The 17146-nt window shown below is 48.6% G+C and overlaps 1 protein-coding gene across 7 annotated transcripts in view; it reads left to right on the forward strand.

The window, feature by feature from the left end:
- The window catches only part of TMOD1 (tropomodulin 1), a 30535-nt gene that overhangs the window by 5240 nt on the left and 8149 nt on the right, over window positions 1-17146 (forward strand). For 5 of the 7 annotated variants that reach the window (XM_075020940.1, XM_075020943.1, XM_075020937.1 and 2 more), the window contains exons 2-5: window positions 7010-7173; window positions 9136-9292; window positions 13364-13483; window positions 16841-16930. In XM_075020940.1, coding sequence (XP_074877041.1) covers window positions 7054-7173; window positions 9136-9292; window positions 13364-13483; window positions 16841-16930 — 487 coding nt within the window. In that variant the 5' untranslated portion in view covers window positions 7010-7053. Of the gene's footprint in view, window positions 1-2533; window positions 2741-6316; window positions 6447-7009; window positions 7174-9135; window positions 9293-13363; window positions 13484-16840; window positions 16931-17146 lie in introns of those variants that run through there. The other 2 variants (XM_075020939.1, XM_075020941.1) reach the window with 2 other exon arrangements.

The raw sequence follows: 17146 nt of genomic DNA on the forward strand, positions 1-17146 counted from the left end.
GTGTAACATCCTGGCATTCAGAGGAGGAACCTGGACAGTTGGACAGACCTGCTCAATCTTCTGAGACCAAGCCACAGAAAGTTTAGATGGGAATGGACCTCTGGAATTTCCTAGTCCAGTGTCCTCCTCTGAGCAGGCCTGGCTCCAGAGCTAGATCAGGTTGCCCAAGGCCTTTCCCACTTGAGCATCGACTATCCAAGGACGGAGATCCCACCACCTCTCTGGTCCCTGTCCAATGGCTGGACCACTCTTGTGGCAAGGAGTTTTCACCTTGCTGCAACTTGTTCCCATTGCCCCTTGTCCTTCCCCTGTGCACCACTGAGGAAAGCCTGGTTCTGTCTTCTCTAGAAATCCTTTCCCTTTAGGCAGCAGACGACTGACTGCAATTAGATCCAGCTGCAGCCTTCCCCTCTCCAGGCTGAAGAAGTCCAGTTCCCTCTGTTTCTCCTTGTATCTCCTGTGTCCCAGCCTCCTGCCCATCCTGATGGCCCTGCACTGGAGTCTCTTCAGCTTCTCAAGACCTGCCTTTTGGGGAGCATGAAACTGGATGCAGCATCCAGCTGCAGCCTCAGTGGTGCTAAGCAGAGGCGAATACCCACCTCTGTGGATCTCCTGGCTAGATGCTTTCTAGTGCAGCTTGGACTGCAAGTTCAGTGCACAGTCTATAGGAAGTCTCTTGTAGCTATAACAAGATGTTTCAACATCTTGTACATTCAAGGTGGTGATCCAGAGCCCAAGCAGACCAACAGCACTTGATGCTACAGTCTGGATCTGTGTTTATGGCTTGTTAAAAAGCTGCTTTCCTCTCTGGCTGAGAAAATGAGATCAGCCTAAAAAAGAATCTACAAAAAGTGTGCTGGAGACCATTCCCTTAAAAGGAATGGCTTTAGATATTTATCTTCCTTTCATTTCTCCAAGCCAAAGACTTCATGTTTAGTGAGAACAAAGTAAGTTAATTTGAAATGGGGTGAACTTCTGAATGCCTGTACAGCAGGTACAGGGCATGTGGTCACCTGCAAGGCTGCTGCTGGGCTCTGGTTGTGTCTGCCAGAGAAGGAACCACTGTTTTCGGTTGTGACGTTTGTACCTGCGCACTAGAAGGAAAGCATTCCTGTACCAGCACACCTGCATTTACTTCTCTCATGACCAGGGTAACCAGTGATAGGAAGCACCCAGAGGTCAAGACTTTGGATATGTAAGGCTGTGTGATGGCACTGGGGATGAATCCAGCTCCTCCTGTGCTCTGCTCTGATTTCCTACTGTGTTTTGCAAAATTTGCATAGACTTAACGTTTTTAGGTGTAGTCTCAGAAGCAGCTGATGTGCATCTTTCCCTCTGTTGTTACTGGATCTGGCTGTAATTTGTTGGTCTCTTTGTGAAACTCCTGGGAACTGGTGATGTTGGGGGGCTCAGTGACTCAAACAGCAGGGCAGCTGTGGAGTCAGGCTCTTGCACACCAGCCCCCAAGTATGCTGGGAGGCAAGCCCAGGGTTCGCAAGTTGTCCCATGAGTGGCAGAACCAGCAGAGACTCACTTTTTGGTGGATTGATGTCCTCCATTCCCACATCCCTGCTGTGTCTGCCCCAGCTCTATCACTTGTAACAGCTCCATCACTTCTAACAGCTCCCCCTTCTCCAAGTGCTTCTCATAGCCCCCTTCTCCTAGTCGTCCCTGCAAATGCCCCAGCTTCATTCCCTGACTGTCAGCTGCAGGAGGTGCCTAGGCTTGCTGCACATTACGCCTGTGCTGACGGACTCTTTGCACACATGTGCAGCTTGACAAGAAATTAGGGTTTGAGTCCTGTATGAGATTTCATTAGAGTTAGCTAATGGCTTTAGGTTTATCAGAGGACTGAGAGGCCACATAAAAATACAGTCTTCATTTAGGAAACCAGCTGGAGCTGATTTGCTCCTTTCATCTGCACAGCATGCATCTTGGATTTACACCTGGGTGATTCACTGAGGTCTAAGTGTATGCACAGAAAGTACTTAACTGCTCTTGAGTTTGTAGGAAATGGTCACTTGAGGTATGTATAGTTTCTCAAAAAAAGCCCTCATGTTTATCTTTAAAGTTACACTAAAAGTCAAAGAAAAGAAAAAAGAAATTGTAGCAACTACAGAGGGGTTGGTTGACATTGGTTTGTTATTTTTATACTGCAGAAATAATAGCTCTGAACTTTGACTAAGGTTTATACTTAAGCTATGAAAAAATCTCATAAATCAAAACCCTGCATGAGTCAAATAGGAACTGTTCTCGAGCCAGGCTATCCCTCACGAGGTTAACTCCTGCCTCCGGTGCTGCTTAAAAACAGCTTTCATCCTGAATAGCCTTCTGCCTTCAAACTTGGCAGTTTTTCCAAGAATTGTCGATATGTATGCTGGTGATGCTTGTTGGCTGCCTCCTTATCTTGGAAGCCAAGCCCTCGGTGTGCTTTTTTATTTCAAAGCACTGGAGAAGTTTCCCAGTAGATTTGAGGGTTGTCTCAGGCAGGGGATGTTAATTTTTTCAGCCATGGCTCTCATCAGGGTGCAGAGTACACAGAGTTCCCGTCCTCCGCCTTTTGCTGGCACTTCAGTGTGGCCGGTGACTTGGGATGCACCAAACCCTCCTGCGTGCTGCAGTCCCGGTGGCCGTGGAAGCGACAACTGCATGCTGCAGCCTGCCACAAAACGCTGAAATTGGGCTTGGCTTGGACTGATAACAGAATTTATCACCGAAAAAGCCACGTACCTGTGCTGAGGTTAGTTGCTCTTTCTCCCCATGTACGTATGAAAAGAAAAGGGCTTTCCGTAATTTCCTGCTGTTAGCATGCTAGTGCATGTGGGAGGTTGTGCAGTTAGAGGCCGGGCTTCCCAGCACAAGCGTGCGCAAGACCACTGTCACACCGTGTTACACAGCACCCAGGGGAAATCAGTCTTTTTCTCTATCACATTTTTGTGTTTTCTTGGAATTTCTCTTGCTTGCTGCTGTTTCTGTCGCTTTACCCAGTTCCGCTTTCTCTTTTGTTCTTTTTCCTGGGGTTGTCAGAGCACTGAGGGATGATCCTGCAGATCCTCCAACTCGGTGGTAGCTGTGCTGCTCTGCAGCCTGTCACAGCCCGAGCTCATTGCTGCCTGGCTCCTGCCCTCCCTGCTCACCCACCTGAGGAGTGTGACCAAGTCCCCATGCCTGCTCTCCACTGTGGACGGGAGACAGTGGTCCCATGTGGGCCACCTTCCCAGGTCTCCGCTGGTTCCCTGCGCGGAGGTCGGTGCTGCTCTTGGGTTTCAGTGCCCCAGAAAGGGCACAGTGCTGCAGGGGGGCCGTACCGGTCCAGAGCAATGAAAGGAGTATTTCCAGTGTTGTATGGGATGCTTTTCATCTTCATTTGTTCTACAACATCCATTTGTCTGTTCAGCAGTTTTGGAGCCTTCAGAAAGAAACTGTTCCATCCCTCTCATAATCAGATGTTGCCTTTTGTTTTGTTTTGTTTTCTTATATTAATGACAGAAACAGTCTTCCCTGTAGATGACCTATGGTGTATGTTCATCTCCCTTCTGATTTAATTTTTCTCCTTGAACCTTTTTATTGGTCTTCATGCATACCAACTTGTGTGCTCTTCAGACTTACCAAGTGCAAATGTTTGGGCTGTCTTCTCATGTGTCTGATGAATACTTTGGACAATGAGACCTAGTATCTTGCTGTCTTGATAGTCAATGTGAATTTCAATTTTCTGAGGACTTAAAGTTGTAGTAGTGTCAGTCCTGTGCAGCGTCTCTATATATTACATATATATTTTGTTGTGATGCTTCCTCCTTTGATTGAATGAAAATTGTATTGGTAGGTTTAATGAAAAATAGCAAGAAATGAAAGCTACCATCTTAGGAAGGCATTAAGAATAGATTTGATGGAGCAGATTTGTGGTGAATTAGGGTTAACACTTTCCTGAATGTCCAGAAATGTGTCGGTTTAAAATTTTAATATAATATTGCAGTTGTGCTGGAGGATCTTGTAATCTTTTTGGAGTGCAGGTGTGGGGAGCACATGTGTTAAACCATGCTTGGACCCTAGCACAGGTCAGGGAGAGCTGTTTGTGGTGGTGGGTGTTTCAGTACGTTGTGTAACTGAAAACAATTATGGTTAGGCAGAATTTACCTGCTTTCTTATTTTTGGCAGCACAAAGTTCTCTTGCCATTTACAGCAGACAGGTTATTTGCTTTCTCTCCCAGCACTCATTAGCAAGATAGGGTAGAAGAGGCCTGGGATGTGGAGATAAGGGATAGCCAGTGAACGTGCTGGTCCTGGGGGCTGTGCTGGAGGATGCGATGCTGAACTCGCGCAGCTCGTTGGGCGGGCAGGGGAGGAGTACAAAATGTCCTGCCGCCGCGGGCACGGCCAGCTCTCCCGACACGCTCTCAGTGGGAGCTGTGCAAGTCGTCGGCACCGTCCATCTGCATCGGCGAGGCTGCGAGGGCACTGTCCCCTCCCAGCAGCTCTGTTTGGGGTACGTAGCCAATTAAATTCTCCCCGTGGGGATTTCAGCTGTGTTTCGGCAGGCTCTCTGCACCTGTCCTCAACCCTCAGGGCCTTGGCTATATGCAGCCCCGGCTTCATATCTCTGCAAGATGCTTTGAAACCTGAAGCATTTTCCAGAAGCGTTGCTGCTGCGTGCTGACATCCGACGTCTGTCCTGCCTTTCGCCTCTCGGTGCTGACAGTCTCCGTCCTTCTGGCAGGAGGCGACAAGGTCAGCCCTGCGGAGGCTGTGCCTCTGGTCCCAGCCAAGCCACCGCTTGCAGGCTACCCCTTGCTAGGAGGGGGCTGTGACTGCCTCTGGAAGTAGTCGTCCCCATGTTGGCAAGACGGAGATTGCCATGTGCATGGCAGGTGTGGGTATTTTAAGCCATTACAGGGAATTTAGCAGCCTGGGGTGGGTTATCCTCTGCCTTCCTGCCTGCTCTTGGCTCCAGCTCCTCCCACAGCAGAACAGTCAAAACTAAAAATTGAATATGAAATACAGATGAGTCATGGTTCATGCACTTCAATCTAAGGTCGCAGTAGCACAGCACATCTCCAGATCTGGGTCCAGGCTGCTTTTCTAGGATGTCCCACATCAGAGTAATAATAATTGATATGATGACAAGCGTTTGTTCATAGGTCATTTTGATAAAGGCTCTGCTTTCCTCTATGCCGACCAGAAGGGCAGCCTTGCTGGGGCTGAGCTGCTGGACGTGGCTCCTAGCCTGCCTGGTGCACAGTTGAATGGCTGCCGCACATCAGCCTCGCAGCTTGAGGTGCCTTGCACTGACTGCTGCAGGGGACTGGCAAAGCGCAGGAGTGCTGGGATCCCCACTGCCTCGCGTAGCCAAACCCACCAAGCCCCATAGCCCGTCCTTCCTCCTTCACCCTCCTGCTGCCCTCGACCCTGGTGCCCACAGGTTGACTGTCGCTGCGCGGAGCAAACCAGCCTGATGAAAAGCTGTTTTTCACTCTCTCAGCTCCTGGCTGTGGGAGCCTGGGGGGGCTGTTCCTCCCATCAAGGAGGCACAGTCTCCTGGCACTCCACCTCCTAAGTGGCGAGTGGCAGGAATGCGAGTGATGCAGGAATAGCCATCACACCAGTGGGAAACCAAACGTCTGACCAGGTGACAGCTCTAAATTTAAGGGCTTGCTGTTGAGCCATGTGTGCGTTAATGTGCCCTTTTGTGACCAAGCTAAAGATAATTTTCCCATCTGGAACAGCAGCTGTGTTGTAAGTTGTATAAAGAGACTTCTCCGCTAATGAAGAGCGATCATAAAAGCATGATCTGTCCTGAGAGGATGAGCAAAGCTGGAGAGAAGTGACTTGGGGTAGGGCTCTGGCGCTCCACAGGAGCTGAAAAGAGGCCATTTATAGAAGTTCAAAAGATGTTTAGCTCCTTGAGAAATGCACAGGCCTTGCTGTTATTTTAATCTAAATACCACTTGAGAGAATAGCAAACCTTTTTTTAAACTCTAGCAAAAGTCACTTTAAATTATCTGGAGTTCAATACTCTCTGCAAAAATTGAACCAAAAAAATGTATATGTACAGACAGTGCTATGGAATAGAAGGAAACTTTCAGCAAAAAAAGCAGAGTTGGATACCCCCTTGTGTGTTGTAGTGAGTGTATTTTTAACCCAACTGCATATTTTACACAAGTTGACCTTTGTAGTAGGTCTACTACAGTCTTTTAGAGCTGGCAGAAGTCCAGTTGTGTGTGTGATTGTGTATGGCATTTTATATTAGGAGACATGGGACAAACCCCTGGGTCAGCAGGGATTATCCGGATAGGTCATTTAGTACGTTACTCCCACTTCTCTTCTTGAAGAGTTGGTTTAGACGTGCAGTAGCACTCAGATCAGCTGCTTAGTTTGCAGCAGTGCAAACACGTGTTGTCTCAGGGAAGGTGGGTCACTGAACAGCACGTTTAACTGGCAGCCTTCTGAACGTGAGTGGATAATACTTCCTGATCTCCTTGTGGCTTTAAAACATGGGAAGAAGCACTGTGCACTGTAGCCTCGTGGAGGTTTGCAGGGCTCAGAGGTACTCAGTGATGCTACAAATCTGTTTTCTCACCTGGTGGCAACATTATCTGGAGTGCCATGTGCAGGGAGGTGTTACTGGGGGCTTGTAAGGGCATGAGAGCTGCAGACTTTATGGTTCGTGCTTTATTGTCCTTCAAGGAAATAAATGCCTAGGACACTTTGTTAACATCTGGCATTGCTTGGAGAAGACATCTCTAGCCAGGATCCCATACAAAGTACTTCATCAGTGCTGCCCTGTAAGTCTCTGATGGGGCAATGCGCTGCTGAAGTTGTGCCGCTCTCATGACCATTACTTGCATGTAGGATATGGATGGAGGGGGCCTGAGCAATCTGACCTGGCTTTGAAGTCAGCCATCCTTTAAGCATAAATATTCTGCAACTCTGTGGTATTCAGCATTCCCCAACTAGCCAGGGTACAGTGTCGTGTTTCACATATTCAGTGTTATGCTTCTTGTTTTCATTTCAGGTCCTGTTTCGGCATAAAAGTGAGATTGTTGAGACACCTCTAAGATGTCTTACAGAAAGGAGCTAGAAAAATACCGAGACCTGGATGAAGACAAGATTCTTGGAGCTCTGACAGAGGAGGAGCTCAGGAAGTTAGAGAATGAACTGGAAGAGCTGGATCCTGACGTAAGTCATTTTTACACAAGATTTGCTAGGTGGTAGGTCTCAGTTGTTGGGGGGAATGGGCTGCATTACTAATCTGTACTTAAGTGAGATCCTTTGCAGAGCCTGTACTCAGTGTGCAAAGATGGAAGAGGCTGTCCACAGATGAGCAGAAGCAGTTTTGCCATCGCAAGCATGAGCTACATGTGGGACTTTGTTTCTGTGATACTCCCCTGCCCTTGCCCTGGCGTGCATGCTCCGGTGTGATGAGCACTGCGATTTGCAGCACGAATGTGAGCCAGTGCTAGTGCAGGGCAGTAAACCTGCGGAAACTGGATCTCTGCTTCTGATCAGGCCATCTTGGAGGGAACGTTTTGGGATTTGTGGGTTGTTTGGATTTTTTTCCATAGCAAACTTCAAATGGTCTGTATTTTCCTCCATATAGGCAGAAAAACAAATCCCAGAGTTTTGCAAAATGGGACAATTGCTTTTTAGCAACCTCCCAACATCAGTAGGAGCTGCACGTATGAAAACACTGGGCCTGCTGGTGCCAAACAATGAAAGCTTTTTGGAGGCAACGTTGTCCTGTGGCCCTAGCAGGGGATGTGCAGAGCCAACTGGCAGGCCTCTGGGTTACAGTGACGTTAGATGATGAGGCTGGGCACTGCCAAGTGAGAAATTGTTCCTGCAACATGCAGTTAGTGTTTCTGGGGGAAATGATGGGCAGTATAGATTGCATCATCAGTATTTTTAATTGCAACACAGGAAAATAATTAAGAGGTGGCAGGCTGGCTCCCAGGATTAAGTGTGTGGGCTGCTTACAGGTGTCTCAGAAGACACAGACTCAGGCAGCTTTCTGTGAAAGATGCAGAAGGGTAAAATAATCACGAACATCTGTCAGTAGAGGTGTAGCCTGAGTACAGGAGTTAAAGCATGAAGATTGCATGGTCACCTTTCACAGCATGAAGCCCAACGAAGCAAGCAGTTTCCCATGCCTCCCTGCTTGTGCATTAGCACCGTTCTCCTCTGTTGCCCTCCAAGGTTGCCCGAGTCTAATGGCTTCCTCTTAGTCATTTTCCTTCCCAGGCTTTCCACTGATACAGATTTAAATTATAATGTATTACTTTTATTAGGAGGGCATGGAAAAATCAGTGTTTTGTTCAAAATCACCTTGGGTGTCTTAAAAAGTAAGTGTTGACTTCTATCCAGCAAAGCTTTAAAGAACATGCTTAGTATCAAATCTGGGAATAGTCTTACTTATTGCATTAAGGCTGTTCTATATTTAAATATAAGCAGGTGCTTACGTGCCATATGTGTCAGGCACAAAGCAACTTCCCATGGTGGCTAATCTGATGGAATAACAAGAAGGCAAATTGAAAAAGGTTTACAGTGGTTTTGTTCTGCAAGGGAGTGATCTTCTCTGTGAGACCCTGCCTGTAGTTTTGTGATGGATCATGAAAGGCAGAAGAGACCACTATGGTGCTCTGGTCTGCTCTGTGAAAGACCATGGGATTTCCCTGAACTGATTCTTGTTGGGACATGTGGGGCGTGTGGGCACTCAGACACATAGAGGGAGGAGAATATCGGTTGAGTGTAGCAGCTGGGTTCTGGTGCTGTGACTGTTGTGAAGAGGCAGCAGAAATGGTGAGGGTGTGGGAAGAGGCTAGGAGGAGCAGGAGGTGATGGCTGAGAGCCCCCAGAGAAAGGGCTGGAGCTGCTGTTGTAGAGAAACATCCACTTGGGAGCATGGAGATCTTGTAGGGGAGCCAGCATTTGAAATTGGAAGGGGGAAGGAGCATCATGTGTCTTAGACGATGTGGGAATCAGTGGGGTTGGATGGAGATAACCTTTGGCACAAGGAGAAGCAAATTGTCCAGCAATGTGGAAGAAAGACAGTGCAATGAGGAAAGTGGAGAGGGGGGAACATTTGGTGGATGGGGATGGTGGCCTCCAGAGATAACCCACGTTTCTCCTCTCTGTGCCTAGAACGCATTGCTGCCAGCAGGACTCAGGCAGCGGGATCAGACACAAAAGCCACCAACTGGCCCATTCAAAAGGGAGGAGCTCATGGCCCACCTAGAAAAGCAGGCGAAGGATGTTAAAGACAGAGAAGACTTGGTCCCTTTCACGGGTGAAAAGAGAGGTATGGTCATCCTCTGCACCACACTGAATGTGTCATGATGCAGGCACAGTGGGTACACAGCAGCAGGGTTGTGTCTGACCTGCTTTGCTAGGCATGACTTCATTTTGACACCATTGGAGTGGTGGATCTGCTATCTCTGCTGTCTAGCCACAGCCCAGGGGACTAATAAACTGGGGTGTGCCCAAGAGGTCCATGTGCTTGCTGATTTGGGTACCACCTGATATATTGTTAAGTGACGGACAGAGACTGTAGCACTGTGCAGCCTCTTTCCATCTGCATCCTGCTGCAGCTGTATCAAGCTCTGGGGAAGATATCATCTTCTGTCCTCTCTTGTTCCTCCTCTGTTCTGTCCTCCTGTGAGCTCTGTAGACTGTGCTCTGTCTTCCACCGTTGCTTTTCATGCTCCCTCCCTACACTCTTGTGCTGGTTTTGGCTGGGATAGTTAATTTTCTTCATGGTATCTGGTATGGGGCTATGTTTTGGATTTGTGGTGAAAACAGTGTTGATAATACAGGGATGTTTTCATTACTGCTGAGCAGTGCTTACACAGAGTCGAGGCCTTTTCTGCTTCTCACCCCACCCCACCAGCGAGCAGGCTGGGGAGGGTGCACAAGAAGTTGTGAGGGGACACAGCCGGGACAGCTGACCCCAACTGACCACAGGGATATTCTAGACCATATGACGTCATGCTCAGCAATAACAGCTGGGGGAAGAAGAAGGAAGGGGGGGACATTCAGAGTGATGCCATTTGTCTTCCCAAGTAACCATTAGGCATGATGGAGCCCTGCTTTCCTGGAGATGGCTGAACACCTGCCTGCCCATGGGAGGTGCTGAATGAATTCCTTGTTTAGCTTTGCTTGTCTGTGTGACTTTTGCTTTACCTATTAAACTGTCTTTATGTCAACCCATGATTTTCTTGCTTTCACCCTTCCTATTTTCTCCCCCATCCCACTGCGGGGGAGTGAGCGAGCGACTGTGTGGTGCTTAGCTGCTGGCTGGGGTTAAACCACGACAACTCTGAACTTCCTCTTGGTATAGAGAAACTCCACAGCTCCCCTCAGCTATAATGATCCCAACAGTTCCTGTCTAGTCTTCGTCACCTCTTGACAACCCCAGCCTCATTTCCCTGTCTCCTGCAGCTTGCGTGTGTCTGTCTTCTTGCACCATAGCCTGTGGCAGCTGCTGCACCCCTGCTCTGCATGGCTCTGGGGCCTGTGAGCAAGGGGTTTGCTCTACCTCTTCTCTTTCCTCTCCTTCTGGCATCTTCTCCTGTTCTCCTGGGACATGCCCCATTATCAAAAGGACTTTTCTGCTCCCATTATCACTCTGAATACCATCTGACATGCGACATGGTCTGGTCCGTCCTTGCCTCTGGGTTCCAGGAGCTTCTCAGCAGCTTTTTTCTGCTGTTGTGTCTCTTTCTGTACCATGGTCCCCCAGCTGCGGAAGATCTGGTTGTACACTGTTTGCACTACTGGTTGCCCCACATCAAAAAGGAAGTGCATGAAACGTGGGCATGTGAGCATGTTTCCCAGTTGAGGTCTTTCTCAAAGCTGCCTCCTTACTGATCCATGTGCCTCTCCGAGAAAGAGCTTGTGTTAAATCTGTCCATTTAATAAAGCTGGAGGTGGTATTTTTAGCAAAAATTGAGTTCTCCTTCAAGGAAGTAAATGAAAAGAGTAAATTGAGTGCTGTCAGGAAGAGTGATTTAACAACTTCAGACATTCACCAGCCCAGCGTTGGCTACTCACCTGGCTAGCCCAGCAGGTCGAAGCAGTGCTCTGCAGGAGACAGAGGTATTTCAGGCATTTTGAGTCTTCGGCTTTTGGTCTGAGCTAATCATATTTCAATCTGATGTGATCTCAAACACATTAAGCATATTTTCACTTGTAACATGCTGCTGAGTGAAGACACTACTTTACATTGACTGTGAGCCAGAGATGGTAAATTACATATTCACAGTTGTGGTAGAGCTGGAAATAAATCACCACGTTTGCAGTTTGGAGGGTGATTTACTAGTCTGGCATGGGAGGTGCTCTCCCTGGCCATGCTGCTGGACAGGGTAGGAGTTGGTACGTGCATACATGCTGTATTATGATATATAAAGCTGTGTTTGCATGCACCATTTAATTTAAAGTTCAAACTTGTAATAAAGCATAACTGAGATACAGAACTTTCTAAATTAAACCCCAGAAGTTTCAATGACACTGAGATGTCAAAGGGAGTTACTGTGTGACCGCAGAATTAAGTTTGCCCTGTTTTTCCTGTCCCCTGCTGAACTGACGAGATAGTGCGCGCAGTTTGCCGAGCCGTGTGTCCGGTGAGACAATGGTTCTGGGTCTCTGCACCGAGCCAGAGCTGAGGGGGCCAGCCCTCCCCAGACATTTTGCTGCAGAGTACCCGGGAGGTGCCTGGCCTTGCAGGACACGTGACGCTCTGCCTATTTTTGCAGGAGCAGCTGTGTCCCAGGAGGCAGACTCCTGCCCTCTTCGTCAGGGCGGCTGCGTGCAGGCAGGAGATGGGCCGTTTTGCAAAAGGCTGTTTATAGCAGCCTCCATTTTGTACCGGGGGAGCCCGAATCGCAGTTGCTTCTTCCTTGAGGCTAAATTTAGCCCCTTCTGTTTCTGCACATCCCTGAGCAGCAGGATCTTTGTTTCTCCCCTTTGGTGCCGCTGACTCTTGTTTCAGAGGGGGGACAAAAATAGTCCTGGCTGGCATGCCAGGCCAAGAGCTTTGCACTCGCTATCTCTCTGCAGAGATCTGGACTATTTCAGGGGAGGGGACTGCTCCGAAATGCTCTGGGATCTCTCCTCCTCCTCCTCCTCCTGTCCTGCAGCAGCAGTGGGTTTACCCAGCAGACTGCTGCCTGCCATGGTGTGTTAAAACACCTCAGCCTCTCTCTTTTCTTTGGTGGCAGGGGCGGCCACAGGTAGGTGCCCTGTTGTGAAATCTCAGACCTGACCTGTTCAGCCTCCGCGAAGAGATCTGCCCGCCTGTTGGCAACGGGAGCAGTTAGGAGCTGGGAGCAGCCGTGCAGGGCCATGAACGCTGTCCGCTGCCCCATGCCTCCCTGGGATGCAACCGGCTCCAGCGGAGAGAGGGTCGTGGCTTGCCCGGTGATCACCCTGGGCAACGGGGTGGGGGAGCGCCAGGGACCCCACCGTGTTCGGAGCTGGGCTGGAGCTGCGTCACGGGCTGCACAGCCCCTTGTCCGTGTGGGCAGCCCCCCTTAGGAAAAGGCCACAAACAAGCAGCTGAGATGGCAGCTTTGCGTTGCTGGCCGTACCTGTTGCTTTGCTCCTCTGACCTGTAGGGAAAAGACCTGTTCCTTGGCCTGTTGCTGTCCCAGGAGATAGAGCAGGGGGATCTCCATCTGGCATGCCCTCGGTGTCTCTCCCCCCTGCCCGACTGTCCTCTGCAGCAGCGCTGAGCCAGACCAGCAGCCCCAAGCCTTGCTCCTCCTTGCATCCTGTGTGCTCGCTGGACGACCGACTGCTATCTCTGCCTGCTGCCACAGCCCCTGCACTGCCTCCTTTCCCCCCTCTTTTGACTAATGTGCCATCTGCCTTGCCACCATGCATTTGGAGTTAGCACCAGGAGCTGTCTCAGTGGCAGGACTGATCCTGCACAGTGCTGGATCTGGGTCACTGGCCTTTCTTGGCCGAGGTGAGCACTGGCAAATCTCCATCCCTTTTATGCAGCCTTCAAAGAAGTGAAGTCCTGCAGGGTCAGGCTGTGTGTGGCTTTCTGAGTGCTGTGTGTTGAACAGTCATCGTCCTGTACAAATGTAATAATGTTCGGCTTTTGTAGATGCAGCCCTCTGTGCTTGTGGAAGAGTCCAGCTCCACAGTTGGAGGTGTCTGGCAGGTGCCTCCTGGCTCGTATCGCAGCAGGACTCGGACCAAGCTTATGGGAAGGGATTCAGTGTCTCCTCTGATTTTTCTCTAGGTCCTTGTGCCCCCTCTGTCCTTTCCACTGTGCAAATCTCACCCCACGGAAATGCATCTGCACAGCTAGTTGTGAAACAGGTGCTAAAGCTATACTGAGAGTGACCTCACTTTGCATTTATAGGAAAAGCTTGGATCCCCAAGCAGAAGCCGATGGATCCTGTTTTGGAAAGTGTGACTCTGGAGCCGGAACTGGAGGAAGCCCTTGCTAATGCCTCTGATGCAGAGCTCTGTGACATTGCTGGTAAAATAGTTTCACATGAATTGGGGATTCAGGTTGTTCGACTACTAGTTTCTTTTTGTTTTTTTCTTTTGTGAGAAATGATTTATTAAGCTTTTTGCAGTTTATCTGAATGCTGTCAGTTTTGACAGGATTTGTTTCTTTGTTAAAAAATAAGTGTATATTTAAAGTTACTCTGAGCCCATGTGATTTAATCAGGAGCATGGACCAAAGCTCAGGAGGGAGCAGAAGGATTTATCAAGGGAACAGCGTGCTCTTTGATCCCTTCTCCTGTCTCTGCCACTGAATCTTGCCAATTTCAGCTTGTCACCTTCAGGAGCACAGCTTTCTTCAAGCCAAACCTCTAGGAAACAATCAAGCAGACCCAGTGAGAATGTGGATTTCTTGTGCAACCTATTAAAGAGGCTGTCAGATTAGAGCAGTCTTTCAACAGACGCTCAGGGCTGCTGTTTGTTAAAGAGGTTTTCTAACACATTTTAAAGCTACAGATTTCTTGTGATTTGTGCAATCGGTCGGTTTTGTGAGTGTTAGCTCAGTGGTGGGGGAATCCAGCTTTAAAAGGTTGGTGTACTTCACGACAACTGAGAAGCAGGTTGGAATGCATAGCGAGCTAGAGAGGGGGACAGAGCAATTGCAGGTGCTGTTCGAGCCCCAACAGTGTGCTCTTCACCAGGCTAAACAAGCCCCGAGCAAATTAAGGACAGGCATGGTCCCTCTCTGAGGGTTTTATGCCGCCATGCTTGGTCAGTTCAAGCAGTGTCCCATTGCTGCTTTTCGGGCAGTGTTGTCTGAGTGGAGGTGACCCCCTGCAAGCCTCCTTGCTCTGCCACTTTAGAAATGACAATATTGGTATCTTGCTGAAGCCAGTACCATAGACTTAGCTCTGTGACTGGGATAGGATATGCCTTGGCCAAGGGAGCATATGAACACCCCCTTGGTGCTTTACCAAGCTCACATGTCCCCTGCTGGTCTAGCAGTCGGTGAGGATTTCAGTGCTACTGGCTGCTTCTTCCAGTTCTGTTTTCTTCAGAATTCCATACTCCCTAGCAGTATCTTCCTTGCCAGAGGTCTGTAAGATAGCCTGTAGAATAACCACACCGATTAGACATCTTCTACATAATAATATCATATTCAGGCTTAGAAATGTGTTTCTGCATTAAAGCTTCCAACATATATACCCTGGCCAAGCACTGTGTCTCTGAGTTTTGCTTTTTTACTGTACTCTCAGATTCCTGTAAAGCCCTATCCTATAAAATCTGCCTTTCCAAGCTCCAGATCTGTGCAGCAATTATTTTCTGTGCAGAAATGCTGTTTGGGGCAGCTTATTCTGCAATTGTTGGGAGAATACACTTGAAGTGGCAGCAGGAGAACTGATGTGATACAAGCTGTGCTGAAATCTCAATATTGACAGTGACAGCGTTGCTCCTGTCTGTGTAGCAGGGCTCATTTAGCAGGAGCTCGTTTTGCTCCTGCCTGTTTAGCAGGGCTCACTGTCAGCCATGGTGTGCTGGATCCCTTCTTTGGCAAGGCCAGTAGGATAGCTCTGGTGGGTGGCTCCCAATAAGTCCTGGAAGGGCTCCAGTGCCTCTGGTAAGCTGGGGGAGGCAGAAATTGGATGCCTTCATTCTGTTTGAGTTCCTTTGGACAATACACAGCAAGTACCAGACTTAGAAATAGTGGGTGCCTCCTGTCTACCAGCACAAAGTCTAGCCCCAGAAAACCCTGTGTGGTCGTAACAGCAGATCTTTCCCTCTGTCTGCAGTCCAGATATTCACAGTCCTGGCTGGCGGAGAGGTTTCGTTGTCAGAATAAGCTGTGTTTGGGGTGTATGTGTGTCCCCAAAATGCTGGGCCTGCAAATTACTTTTCCAAGCTGTGTTGCACTCCTGAAAATTTCAGCTGTGAGACACATAGCAGAGAAAAGGGATGGTTAGATACAAACAAGCAAACTCAAAATGCCCAGCCTCACTCAGACTTCTAAGACAGAGACTGCTTGGCTCTCTGCAATCCAACCAGGGATATGCTGAGGGAGTGTGGGGAAGTGGACAGTGGTGCTTGTTGACACCCTTTGCTGCAGGCTGTCCTGCCCATGCAACCCAGACCTGGAGTCACCGTGAGCTGTCACCATAACAGATGCCATTCATGTGATGGGCCTCAGGGATAGCCTTCTCCTGCAACTCCCAGCCCTTCTTGGCCAAAGCGTCAAGCAAATGGTGATGGACTGGTGCCAACCAAGCATAAGAGGAGCAGCTCACCGGAAAGCAAAGTGCCTTTGCAGTGGCATACTTGAATTTTGGGGAGAGATTTGTCCTTTATTTATTTTAACCACTGTGCCCATGTGAAGGTCAAGATTTGTTCAGATATGTCTGTTTGTAACAATTACTTACATGTCCGCATTTTTCTTTAGAAAGTCATATAGTTATTTAAAAAAAAAGTTTATTAAAAAAACAGTTTATTTTCAAACATGAACTTTCTGTGAGTAGCAGCATTATTTTTATAAACAAGAGTCTTTGCCCAAATGTTTCTAAGCCACTGGCTTCCCCCTGCTCATTTGCAGCAGGCAACAATATCATCAGATCCTCCCTGGGCACATTTCAATATGCATTTGCATATTGGTTTTGCAGTTATGAGCCTGAGATACACAAATTGGCACAAGTGTGGCTTTTGGGCTCTTACAGTCTTTGAATTTTGTTCATACTTTCACTTTCTGCATTTCAACTGAGGCAGCAGAGCTTTAGCTTCTCACAATGTCAACTTCCAAGTGTACAAAGATCAATTCAGAGCACCCCCACCCCCACTTGTTGTTGAGTAAAAACATGATGTGCGTTGCCACGCTTTGCAGGACAGTCATCTCGTGTGTTGCTGGGGTTGATTTGGTTCCGCGTGGGGCACAGCTCATCTCAAAAACTGGACTGTCACAGTGTGCGGCACATGCCCAGGTGACCAAGGGTGGTGAGGATGTGCAGGCTCCTGCTGGACTGGACCCCTTAGATTAAATCCTACCAACGGCATTTTTTTTTTGTCTTTTATTGTCTTCCCCTCGCTATTTTTGCGCGATGCTGAATCAAGTCAGCTACTGGGAAACCTTGGCTGTTTGTCTGTTTGTTGTCCACAAAATGATGTTCCTCTTCTCCTATGAATGATGCTACATCGGAATAAATAAGTGAGCACATTTGAGCCCTGTTGTGTATTTATGACAGCTGGGGGGCTTGGTCCCAAGTTTTTAAGTTGCTCTGTGCTTGCACAGGGAAAGGTAATGTACTACCGACGCCCATCCCAGGCAGCATGGCAGGTATGCTTCTTTTCCTCGCTTTGGACCCTGCAATAATTCAAATTGTGTTCTCCTTTTCTTTTTCTGTAGCCATCCTTGGCATGCACACCTTGATGAGTAACCAGCAGTACTATGAGGCACTGGGAAGCAGCACTATTGTGAACAAAGAAGGGCTCAACAGTAAGTGATTTAGAGTGTTAGGGGGTTGCAGTGTTTGGCTTTGAAGCTGCTAGCAGAGGCAAAGTGGGAATTATTTTTAGGCTGAAACTTGGAGTCGTGAATGTCAGAGCAGCCTGTGGTTGCTGGGGCCATCTCCAGTGCATCCTTGCCCTATGTGAGTGAGCGTGGTCTCAAGACACTGCCCTGGCACCATCCGAGAGCTAGCAGAGCCCAGGG

This window comes from Buteo buteo, chromosome Z (assembly GCF_964188355.1).
Source record: "Buteo buteo chromosome Z, bButBut1.hap1.1, whole genome shotgun sequence".
NCBI classification, from domain to species: domain Eukaryota; kingdom Metazoa; phylum Chordata; class Aves; order Accipitriformes; family Accipitridae; genus Buteo; species Buteo buteo.